At 39.3% G+C, this 12,968-nt stretch overlaps 1 protein-coding gene across 1 annotated transcript; it reads left to right on the top strand.

The window, feature by feature from the left end:
* The first annotated feature begins 3,419 nt into the window (after nt 1-3,419).
* Nucleotides 3,420-6,163, top strand: LOC148718110 (uncharacterized). The gene is made up of 2 exons (XM_088743745.1): nt 3,420-3,774; nt 4,132-6,163. Exons 1-2 carry the CDS (start codon nt 3,653-3,655, stop codon nt 4,910-4,912), a joined length of 903 nt encoding a protein of 300 aa, XP_088599871.1. The 5' UTR covers nt 3,420-3,652; the 3' UTR covers nt 4,913-6,163.
* Nucleotides 6,164-12,968: the final 6,805 nt, after the last annotated feature.

The following is a 12,968-nucleotide window of genomic DNA, read 5'->3' as shown; positions in this document are numbered from 1 at the left end:
ATTTTGTAGAGCACGCTGCGAATGAAAGAATACAGCTCACGGAATTCACCCTTTTTACAAGTTACTTGATGTATTCAGTCAGTTCACAGACAAAATATGGAAACTTCACCTGAAATATTTTTCATACCAAAGTGATCAGAAGAGAGTTAGAATTCTCTTCGACCTTAATTTGCATGCATATCAAAAATCCTCAATATTTGTAAGAGAGAGTTCTCAAAATGCAGGCGTAAATCGGGTTTAAAAGGCATATAAGTGTATAGTTTGTAGACTAATAAGTTCACCAATTGCCTTTAAGAGCCGCGGGTATCTGTCTAGGTTTTATCCATCAAAATCTTGCAAACGATGCAAATCAATGTTTTTGCTCCTAATGCGCTCGTGTCAAAGCTTGTATTTGCATAATAAGCCTTCCGTTAGACCGTTTTTTTCATCTCTCGCGTTAAGGATTTAGGCACTTATTGGAAGGGGTGCTTACTCAATAGGGGCGCTTATCTCCTTTTTGTTTTTGAAAACTGAGAGAGAATTCGAAATTCCACATTAAGGAGGCCTGATTGATATCTTATCTCAAGGCCTATTTCCAACCTTGATGCAACGCGGTCGTTTGTTTTTTGTTTTGAACCACCGCTTTTGCTTAAATAGCGCCTCTGATTGGTCAGTTATCGTCACCTAGCCACATTGTGGATAAAAAGTAAAGACAAACCGGCATGTTCTCCCAATTTGGCTTTTGTGGCGGTCAAGTCCCATCATCGCCTTCAAATTGCATTTTTGCTCTCATAAGCGTGTTATAACAGATTTTCCCTATTTTTCGCAAGAGATGATCGGATGTTATATAAAAATTGTTTTCAGCAAGGGCCGATTGTTTCTTAGTCATGTCATCACCACTAGTGTTTTTCCCCCGATGCATTTGGTCAATGATCTCATTAACCCTTTCCTCAGTGTTTTTTACTATCGATGCTTTGAGAGGTTTGAAGTGAACTCTGTTGTTGAATCTGCGCTTTGCCTTCTTCTGTTTCGATCTATCTTATTCATGACGACTGTTGTTGTGTTGCTTTTTTGAGGTTTAAAGCAGAATTGTTCTTCAACTCTTTCGGAGTTGTGACCTCACTGCGTTACAAATTATTATTGGCTTGGATACAGTAATCTAGTAAATACAGTAAATAAGTTGTGTTGTGATATTTTCCAAGTAGCTCTCTAGGGCAGTAGAAGGCTGAACCGGTGATATCTAGTTTGATATGAAACAGATGTAGTTCTTTGTTTCGTCCATGAAAGGTGTATTTAAGGTGCTTTCATCTTGCGAACATATCTTGCAAGAGTTGGCCCGATTTAACACAACAATTCGAAACTTTCCATTTCAAAGGGTACAATTTCCAATTGAATACGGACTTCATTCAAAACACTGCAAGGAAACTGTAAAATGACAAGCGGCGAATGTATTTACCGTGGAACAATTGACTAGATGTCGAGGATGGCTCATGAAAAAGAGGATTTTTTGAGGTTTTCAGTAATCGAGGAATTTCGTGTTACAGCCTGAATAAGTCGCGGCGCGCATTGCTTGAAATGTCCCCGATTTCTGGTGATGAGACTGCTTGGTGTATGCATCTATTGTTTTCACGTGGCCTTAATGCTGAAAAATTTGATATGTGGTTTGTATTCCTTAAAAAGATTGCCTTCAAGCGTGACATTATTGACAGTGATTTGTTTCATCACCCATCTAACAACCTTGAAGAGCTTGTCTTGCAATTTCTTATTACCTTGCGAGCATTGTTGGATCGTCATGCTCCTGTCAAGACAAAACAAATTCGCGCTCGATCCTCTACTCCATGGATGACTGATCAAATTAGGTATGCAAAGCGGCAAAAATGGAAGGCGAAACGGTTGGCGAGCTTCGAAAACATCCACGAATTTGGCTCTTTTTCGTTCCCTGAGAGATCGCGTGACATATTTGATGAATAAAGCTCGTCAGGAGTATTATTTTAAAAGGAATTTAATTCATGATATGGGCAATGACCAAAGAAAGTTGTTTAAGGCCAGCAGGTCTCTTTTCAATCTCGCTTAGGGTTCTACTTTCCCTCCATGCATAGACTATCAAGACTGATTTCGGGGAAGTTTTTGTTCAGAAGATTGTTGGAATAAAGTCTATGATCTCAAACACTGCTCATCGATCTTCATCCAGCACCCTGCCTGCTGAATTTGTTACTGATGCGTCATTTTCTGAATTTGAACTTTTATCGACAAATGATGTACGGGCAATTATTTTGTCGTCTGCTAAGAAGGCCTGTCTTCTTGACCCGATTCCAACTGAATTACTTGTTGAACATGTTTGTTAAGGACATTAGCCAGAAGGCTCAGTTTTTGATTGATTATCGATTAGTTCACTAACTTCAGAACGATCTTAGATAGCCACATAGTTACAATGCTTATCTGTTTTTCTTTATTTCTATTGGTTTTGTAATCGGACCTTTCAGCGTCACCACGCGCATATAAAAGGCAAGTTTAGCGTCCCTTTAATCAGTTCTTCGTAACTTTTGAATAGCCTTGGTAAACTTTCGCCCTTTCGTTTTCTCAACCTCTGGCACAAGCGGGACCGATATGTGAGTACTTTTGTAACTTTGTTTATTCCTTCCCAGTCCTTTCAGTGTTGGGCGACAATATACAAACAAATATTGCAATAATCTCTATGGATTTAAGATTTAAAGGCCAAATTCGTCCCAATTTGCGAGTCAGTGAACGCCCATCATTTAGATAGAACAATGGGCTGTTTATCAGCCACCAAAGTTCTTTTTATTTGTTTCGAAACTTTTGTTCTGTTTTACTTGTATTGTTAATCTCGTTATAGACGTTAGAGCTCAGTATTTGACACGCGATTCTTTGATGATGTATTCCGCGGCTTTTCCTTAGATTGATAGAACTCCGTTGTATTGATGTTCCAGTTTACGATCGATCGTTCGATAGATTGATTGACTGTGAGAGTAATCGTTATTCTCGTCGTTGATAGTGGTTCGTGGTCGATTGCCTTTCAAGAATAAAGATTCGTGCAAACAGTCAACTTTGGTTTGTCATTTCGATCAGTAAAATAGTCCCAAACACCTCGTTAACCGCGTTGTGGAGCGACACGCTCTTGAACTTGAGAATTTAGAATTTTGGTCGCTGCAAACGCTACAATGTTGATTTCATTTATTAGATTCGCCGACAGGCAGGGACACCGCAACAGCTTGCGCCAATTACTGAGGGCCCAGTAAACCCACCCACCCACCTCAGGGGAGGATATCCACCACACAGTGATCTCGTGCGTGGGAAATTAACGTCTCCTACCCCTAACCCTGCAGGAGACGGGGCCTACGGTTTATTCGTCCTCATCCGAGAAGACTATAATATCTATCCATTTCTTAATATTATAGAAAGGTAGCAAATAGATATCCATAGCACCGGAATTCTGTGGTCTAAACAAACCAATATGGCGTCCCTAGCGTGACACATTGTCGTTGACCTCGAGCACTTCAAGAGCTATAATAGCGCATTTTATCCTCCAATAATAGAAATAAGATAAAGAGAATCAAGATAACCTTTGGCCTTACTATTGAAGAGTATAATAAGCGGACAAAAGCACCTGGTGAGCAATAATTCGAGTCAAAACGCCACGGAGACGAAGTTTGCGATGGGCCAGTGTTTTCATCCAGATTGCAATCACACATCTGAAAGCTACTGCTGCCGATTCTTTTCGTTTCCAGACCAGAAAAAACATAAAACACTCTATGATAAGTGGATATCATTTGTAAGGTGAGTATTTTTCGAAAAATATATATTTCGATGCTGTACCATCGATTAGAAATAGCTGTTTTTTTTTTATCTCAAACTGATTCACGATTAGCTGTTTCTCTTTCTTGTCTTATTTGTTTTCTCGCGGCTTTGCCTTTCCTTGTCTTCAGTCTTGATCTAAGATTATTTAGTTACTAAAAAACTATATGATAGTTGTGAGTATCAAAGCTGTTACACTAACTAGTATTAAGTAACAAGCTCAGAGAAATACTCGCTTCGCATTTACGTCTTAGACTACAAGGTTAAGCATGTGACCAACTAAACTTTGGGTTTTTTAAGCGCAAGTATAGTAACTGCTTCTGTCTTTTTCTGTTATAGGAGAGGAGATAGAAAGCCCAGCAAACATTCGCGACTTTGCAGTTGTCACTTTAAAGATGGGCGAAAAGAAAATATGCCAACCATCAGTGACAGAAACAGGCACAAGCTGTTTGATAGTCTGGACTTGCTGCCAGGTACAGGACCAACACCTCCCAGTACACTTACCCCCAAGAAAAAACGGAAAGTGTCTGCCGAGCCCACGAAATTACCAACTGTAGCATCTGTGCTTGAAGAGATTAAAGAGAACTCTGAACCATGTTCCACTGAATGCTCACAAGAGGAAAAGACAAGTTCCAAAGAAGCTCTGCTGTCAATAGAGCTTGACATGACTTCAACAGAACTTGCTAAACACAAGGAAATGTCAAGTTACTATAGTGCACACTACTCTGCTAAGAGCTTGAACCCTGAGGTGATACGGATGGAGACAGGTCTACCCACTAAGGATGTTTTTGATATTGTTGTGGGATATGTTTCAAGATTCAAGGGTGAAATAAACTATTATGCTGGATGGAAGGTTGAGGCGATCACACTTGAGGACCAGATATTTATCACTCTGATGAAACTGAAACAAAATTATACCAATCTACATTTAGCCCAGTTGTTTTCATGCAGTGTTGCAACTGTTGCTAACATAGTACTAACTTTTGTCCATGTTCTGCATTCTCTCCTGTTCAAAGACATCATGACAACCGTGCCATCTAGAGAAAAGAACGAGAAGTGTTTGCCATCCTCTTTCACTGAGTACAGCAGTTGCCGCATTGTGATTGATTGTAGACACTGAAATTGCTGCACCTAAGCTCATGTCCCAGCAGAATGCTACATATTCCAGCTACAGGGGAATGAACTCTTTCAAAGTCATTATAGGGGTTGCCCCAAATGGAGTTATAACCTATGTTAGTGATCTTTTTCCTGGCTCAGTCAGTGACAAGGTCATGGTTAAAGAGTCTGGGTTTTGTAAACATTTGAGTGCTGGTGATCTTGTTCTGGCAGACAAAGGTTTTCTCATCAGCGATGTAGTTCCAAGAGGTGTTTCTGTGAACATACCACCATTTCTCAACAATGGAAAGTTTACAGAGAGTGAGGCAAGGGCGACAAAATCAATAGCTCGATGTCGCATCCACGTAGAGCGTGCAAATGCAAGACTTAAGAGTTTTCGCATCCTTGGCTTCATCCCAGCATTTTTGAGGTGCCATGCTGACAAGCTATGCCAACTGTGCTCAGCTCTTGTTAATTTGCAGTATCCATTGATCAAGGATGGCTGCGAAGACTTTGAATTTGACTGAATAGAACTTTTTTTCAACTAAATTATAGTACAATGAGTTTTTAATATTTTTGTATTACTAGAAGCCCTACTGTAACAGATCAAATGGTATTGACATAGCTTTGGTCAAAAATATGATGTGGTCAGTTTTACATTTTTCTGATATTCATCTCCTTTATGTTCATTAATACAAACTACTATGTGTTCTGTGAAAATAGATTATAATGAAATCCAGTGACATTCTTAAATTGTCATTTCAACTAAATCCAGGTCAGGGGCATGTGACCAGTATGGAATTCTTTCGTCCAGTAGTTCCAAGTGTGAAAGTCGTGCTGGCTTAAAGGTTTTACTTTTGTGTCTGTGAAGCTGGGAGCCTGAGTCCAGGTGTATAAAACTAAAGCCACACTTAAATTAGCTTAAGGGATGGTGAGAGGTAGTCAGAAAAAATAACCTGTGTCTGCATGGATTTTGTTTTGGCTCCCTCCCCTTCCCTTTGCATTACTATGCAAGCCTACTTAAGTGTGGCATAAGTTTTATGCACCTGGGCCCTGTTGAGTAACCAGGATAAGTGTTACCAGCTACCAGTAGCCATTGGTTGCAAAAAAAAATTGTTTAAGCTTGCTTTCAGGAAGAATGTAATTTATTATTAAGTTACTATGCTAAATGGAAAAATGTGGGTTCTTTATCTTGTGTCTCTATCTGAGTGTAGAATATGTAATGTTATATTAAGAAATTAATGTATGAAATTTAAAAAAATACCTTTTAACATTAGCTATTGCCTATTTACATTAGCTCCCACTCCCCCCCCCCCCCCCCACTCTGATTATGTCCAGCATCTGTGCACCACTTTTCAAAGTTCTCCCTCGGTAATCTTTGGGAATAGTTGATGAAAGTAAAAATCACTCAAGATAGTAATATTGTGCTCCCAAGATTCATCTCGTTCAATCTTGATAACTACACTATCCTCTGTGGTCCATACAACAAAGTAGCAGAATTTGCGCTTTGTCAGGAACATCTGGCCTTGACACTGATGCCAGTAAACATGTGTGGTAGACAGCGTATAATTCCCTTCCTTCTCCTCCAAGTAAAAGTCTTTGTGCCCACAAGCTTCCTTGATTGTCGCATTTCGATGTGTGTAGGGGCACTTACACTCAATCACCGAGTCGTCTCCCACAAGTCCATCAGGGGAAGCACCCAGAACTCCCGACTCGTGTAGCCAAAGGCCGGTCTGTACAGGTGTAAAGTTTGTGATGTTGGTGAAGGATTTCAGGGCCTCAGTCTCATTGTCCTGTCCCCATGCAATTGCTTTAACTCCACTCAAGTTGTATTCCCCAAGTAGTCGCTTGATAAGAGACGGTGTAACTCTTTTTGCCTGGAGGACGGAGCCAAAATTACTGGCAGTCAGGCGGCCTCTACGAGCTTGGTGCCATGCACGGCTGTTTCGCTGGCCAGCCGTGAGGGTGCTCACAACATTTATGGTTCTCTCCTCTACTTTGGCATTCTCAATCAAGTACTCTAATTGTTTTTCCTTCGTAGATGCCATAAGGAAACTCTCTGAGTAAATGATATCCTCAATCGTCTTGATCGGGAGAGGGGTAGCAGGTTGTGGTTCGGGACTCAAGATCCAGCAGGTCGATAGCGCTTTAGTTCGCTGTACAGCCACATCCGATCTTCTCGGCTAGGATCGCGCGCCAAAGGGCTGTAATCCTTCTTCTTCGGTGGCGCGGGAAACATCTGGCTTGCAGACTGTACGCTTTCTGCCTTTCGCTTTCGTTTCCATTGGCATTCCAGGTCCGTCCTGCTAAGGTTATGGATGCCATAAATAAATATGGCTGCCGCGTGACTGCACTTGAACTCGCCGCGAGGACACTCGCATTCTCACAGGCAGCCCAAGCTCACTACGAGAAAAGCGGACGTGACTCTTACCGTGTTGCGTAACGTTTTATATTTATAAAGGTTTGTATGGGATGTTATCGGTTTGCCTTAAAAGAGAGAAAAAAGTCTTGTTTTGAAATAAAATGGGCTCACTTTATTGCCTTGTTGTTTTCTTTGTTGATTCCGAACGTCTCAGGCCATTTTGAAGCGTTTTCGGCGAGTTAGCGCTATGTTGGTGTTCAACTGCTGTTGAACACCAACATAGCGCTAACTCGCCGAAAACGCTTCAAAATGGCCTGAGACGTTCGGAATCAACAAAGAAAACAACAAGGCAATAAAGTGAGCCCATTTTATTTCAAAACAAGACATTTTTTTCTCTCTTTAAAGGCAAACCGATAACATCCCATACAAACCTTTATAAATATATAACGTTACGCAACACGGTAAGAGTCACGTCCGCTTTTCTCGTAGTGAGCTTGGGCTGCCTGTGGCATTCTGTGTTTTTTATTTCAAGGTTTTCATCGAGATAAATCTGATAAAAAGATAATTCGAAACAGACACGTAAGTTGCAATATATATTCCGCAATATAAACGTTAAATTGGAGGTGAAATCGGGGTTGGGAGTTCTTCGAATTGAACATACGTGTTGTGATCCCAAATTGGCAACTTACTGTGACTTTGTAGTCCTTATTTTTCATGCTTGCTTGGACTTCACCTTTGATGACTCCCCTGGAATAAATAAAGCTTTGGACATGGTCAGATTTGAAGTGGTTTTCTCCGCGATCAAGCGATTTCCGCTCTCCAGAAAAGAAAGAAACGAGTGAGCATATCGATAAAGACGCCATGTTTGAAGTATGAGTTTAAACTGTTTAGACCAGAAAAAAATGCTGTCATGGCAACGTGACGTCACACTTTAGGACTCTATTCTCCTCAGTTATTTTAAGACCCTGAGTGTTGGTCCGGCCGGGGCTTGAACCCTCGACCTCCCGCACAACAGTCCGGCGCTCTACCAATTGAGCTAACCAGGAGGCTTGTAATCGTAGGTAGGAGGTACTCCTACCTACAATTACAAGAATGATTAATCTATCGCTGAGTACGGGTCATTTTCTTGACTCTTGGAAACTTGCGATAGTGCGACCACTTCTCAAGAAAGCTGATCTTGAGCTTGTTCCTAAGAACTCAGTACAGACCAGTGAGCAACCTACAGTATATTTCAAAGATAGCTGAGCCTGTTGTTGCTAAGCAGCTGCATAAGAATTTGTCTTCGAATAATCTGCTTCCAGTGTATCAATCGGCGTACCGCCTTCACCACAGTGCTGAAACTGCTCTGTTGAAGGTCGTAAACGATATTCTACTTAATATGGATAAAAAACGTGTGACTTTACTTCTTCTCCTTGTTCTGAGTGCTATTTTCGATACTGTGGATTATGGCACGCTGCTACGACGATTGGAAAACTCCTTTGGTTTCAATCTTACCTCTCTGGTCGTTCTCAGTGCATTTCGGTACACAGTGCACTTTCAAGAAGATTCAACTTGGATTGTGGTGTTCCGCAGGGATCTTGTCTGGGTCCTCTTTTATTCACACTCTACACTAGTAGATTGTTTCAGATTGTTCGGTCGCATTTGCCTAACGTTCACTGTTTTGTAGACGATACTCAATTATATATTTCTTTTTGCTCCAATGACGCTATTGATGAGCTTTCCGCCTTAAGTGCTTTGTTGATGATATTCGTTCCTGGATGTTAACCGACAGTCTTAAGCTAAATGCTGATAAGTCTGAATTTTTGGTTATAGGAACACCTCAGCAGTTGGCTAAAGTTAAATACGCTTCAAAGAATACAGAATTCTGCTGCTAGACTGGTTTGTCAGCAGAGTAGATACTGCCATATTACACCCTTACTTTTTAATTTACACTGGCTACCAGTTAAATTTCGAATTGTTAGGGGAACAGGGTTGGCGTAGTGGTGAGAGCGCTCGCCTTCCACCAATGTGTCCCGGGTTCGATTCCCGGACCCGGCGTAATAAGTGGATTGAGTTTGTTGGTTCTCTACTCTGCTCCGAGAGGTTTTTCTCCGGGTATTCCGGTTTTCCCCTCTCCTCAAAAAACATCATCATTTGAACTTATTTAATTGAGAGTTTATTTGCATTTACACAAGACCCCACAAGTTGTTCACTATTAAACATTATCGTGTCTAAATAAAGGTGTTATTATTATTATTATTATTATTATTTAAAATTCTTTTAATTACATTTAAGGCTCTTAAAGGTTTACCACCTACAAATCTAGCCTCTTTAATTTCCATTAGTCACCTTCACGGTATAATCTTAGGAGCTCTCGTGATAACTTCCTCCTTAGTCGCCCTAAAAAGTTGTCTAAGGTTACTCTTAGTGATCGCTCCCTCACATATGCCGCGCTGAAACTTTGGAACATGCGTCCTCTGGACATTGGGTCTGAAAGCACTGTTACTGGGTTCATGTCTAAACCTTAAGACACATTTATTTCGTGATGCGTTTTAACTAAATGTTCATATTTTAGTGTATTGTGATCTTAACCTATTTATTATAGTTCTTTTAGTTTTTAACTATTTAAATATGACATGATTTTCTGAATTTTTACCTTCATATGTTATTTGATTTATTGTAATGCGCATTTGAGTATATCCACATGGAATTTGCGCACTACGAATGCTGTATTATTGTTATTATTGTTATTATTATTATTATTATTATTATTATATTATTACTATTATTATTATTATTATTATTATTACTGAAAACCAAATGGACAAAAGTATTGGGTGTCCATCGTGGAAAGGGGGAGATCGCGTTTGTTGTGGTACGCTATTCGCCAGCAGGAAATGTTCTTGGCCATTTTGCTGAAAATGTGAGGCTAATTATAGTCTTCATAGGTTTGTGTATCTGCTAGAATGTGGTACATTCTATAGTTATCCATAGGTCTTACGAGTGTAATAATCGGAAGAACTTTCTCCGTTCTAGGAGATCTAAGACGTCCTAGATTAAGTCGAGCAAAAAAGGAAAGCACCTTTTGGTCAAATTCGCCATTTAATTAATTGGTTTCTTCAAACAATCTCATTTCTGATTGGTTGTCTTGTTTTTACTTTCTCATTGGTAGGAAAAAGTTGCGATTTTAGGAGTTTTATATTGGTCTCGGTAGTCGTGTTCTAATGTTATCCTCTGCCAACATCTTGCGAGGCACTAACACATTCTAGAGATATATGATGATGATAAATTTTTGTTTCTGTTTTCAATTTCAGAATTCAATAGTCAGGTTAGGATTATGTGGATCTCAAGAAGGATGTTAAATAAACTAACAAATAAACTGTGATAGTTACAGACGAAAGGATGAATAAAACTTAGTCGCAAAAGTGTCTTTAAAATATTGTCTTCTCTCTATCTTTTCCCAAGCTAATCAAATAAACGTACATGAATGGAATCAAGCATTAACAAAACTTGCAAACAGCAGGTTATTGAGCCAACGTAGTAGAAGCAAATCTAAGGAGACTGCCCGACTGCGAGCAAAATCAATTCCCTTTTAGAAATGAGGCAGAACTCTTTATCCTGGGGGCTCTACCAAGAAGATCATATTGATTACAATCATTTTTTTTAAGTGCGTCTTTTCTGCGTACTATTTACTTTCTTGGTTGTTATCATGTGCGTTGGAGTTATGACACAATCGCACATTTATGATGGCTCTGATTGATCAGTCTCATGCCAGAGTTTAAAATGTGATCCTTGGCGAAGTTATTTCTTTCCACGTTTGTAATATTATATTCATGAAAGTCTACTTGACGGTTTAGAGAGTGGTGGCTCTCTAGATCTCGACAGTCTTGTAAACGTTCTTGTCCGACTCACTCAGTTATATTTATCCCGCACCATGTTTTATATTACCCTGCGTCTCCGCGGATAATTTGAGCTACACCTTTTTAGTGGGGCCTTGTAGGATTCATTCATGATAAATGTATTTTAGTAATGTGCATGTCATGAAGTGCAATTGCCGTAGCAAGCATTCTACTATCAGTTGATAGTCAGGTATTTAATTCACAAGTTGAAATGAAAGATATGATGTGTTTCATTTCAATTCATGTCATTTCTCCCTCCCTGTAATAGACTTTTATGTTATGCCTTTCGAACTCTGTCAAATCTCTTCATCTGCTGCATATTATTTTTTTACCAGCATCATCAAAGGTGGAAGGTACTTCAACCTGGGCTCTTTGCAGTACACCATGCATTCTATACGTTTCAAAAATTTGCATCTTGCTATGTCATATAGAAATTTTACACCACAAGTCACTTCAATCACCTTTTATACCTCTATAACTTATCAATCAACCATTTTGGCTTAATATTTAACGAGACCAACGACAGTAACCCTCCCCTCCCATCCTTGCGCGTCTGAGAGCTTCAGTTGGTTGTGATACATTCAAAAGTGCAACTGACAGTGGATAATTTCACTTTGACAAGGTTCTTGATGCGGAAATATTTTCTTAGATTTTATTTACCCAAGATATTACAAAATGTTTGTCTGTCTTGGACAAAAATAGGATTCATTATTCTAGTTATAACTTGAATTATTTTAAGACTGCTCGTAGTAATTCAAGTTCTTGGCGCCAATAAAACCTGTCTGGGAAGCATTTCATTGAAACCTGATGTTTTGGTGAAATGATAACCAACATTGCCGCTATCGTAACGTTAAGTACAAGTTAACATCTTAAAAAAGCTGAAATTGACCGACAAAACTCCACAAGAACAAACAGCTGAAACTGACACCTATTTACACCATTGAAAACACGATAAGGATAAATTTAGTGAAAAGCTCAACAATAATGACGGCTAGAATTGCCAGAAGAGGAAACATCATATTTATGAGAGATAGCGAACGCATCGGCTACAAACAGAAATTCTTTTGAAATATGCTACAAATGAATATGATTCTGTTGGCAACGATAAATATCGATTACTTTTTCTGCACAATGCTGTACGATCAATATTTACCCCTCAGCGAATCAGTTCGTTTTGTTTCCCAAGAGTTTCAATGTTTCACGGGATACGTTGTAATAACGCTGGATCACGTGATAATCCCTCAGCCAATCATAATTTCCTTCAAATCAAAGGAAACCGGTGGAAAATAATAACGTAAATGATTAAAAGCATCGAAATGTAGGTGGTTAGAGCGCCCTATTGTTGTCTGTAACTACTGCTTCCGTCTTATTTATCTTTCTCCCCATTTTTTGACTCGAAACCCAAACTTTTTAAAACGTTTCAAAAAATATTCTATAAATCGTGCAGACTCCTAACACCTTTCTCCCTTAATTTAGAATTTTCCTTCAGTATTAAGAGGAGAATTTCACTTGCGAGACAATTGTTTTAGTTTCTATTTTGGTTAGTACGACGGCTTTGCGTATTTTCAATTTGTATTGTCATGGAGTACAAATTAAAAATTTATATCAACTTCATTTTGTCCCCCGTTAATTCAAAAAGTGATAAATTAGAATAGATGAAGAGATGGTCAGTAAAATAGCCCATTTCTGAATTACCTTTGGCCCCTTTTTCAAAGTATATGATTACTAGTTTTCGCTCAAATTAAACTCATTTTCATACGAATAGTTACGCACGAAGCCTCGTTTTGAAAAAGATTCCAAGAGTAATTCGGAAATGGCCTATTGTACCTAACAGTAATGTA

Source organism: Stylophora pistillata, chromosome 13 (assembly GCF_964205215.1).
Source record: "Stylophora pistillata chromosome 13, jaStyPist1.2, whole genome shotgun sequence".
Lineage (NCBI taxonomy): Eukaryota > Metazoa > Cnidaria > Anthozoa > Scleractinia > Pocilloporidae > Stylophora > Stylophora pistillata.
Note: the sequence above shows the minus strand (reverse complement) of the source record. Positions and strands in the feature narration are given on the sequence as shown.

What these genes read in the sequence shown, in the direction of transcription:
- LOC148718110 (XM_088743745.1), top strand. Translation starts at nt 3,653, where the DNA reads ATGGGCCAGTGTTTTCATCCAGATTGCAATCACACATCTGAAAGCTAC. An exon ending in AAGTGGATATCATTTGTAAG is followed by an intron (nt 3,775 to 4,131) that starts GTGAGTATTTTT and finishes TTTCTGTTATAG; the next exon opens with GAGAGGAGATAGAAAGCCCA.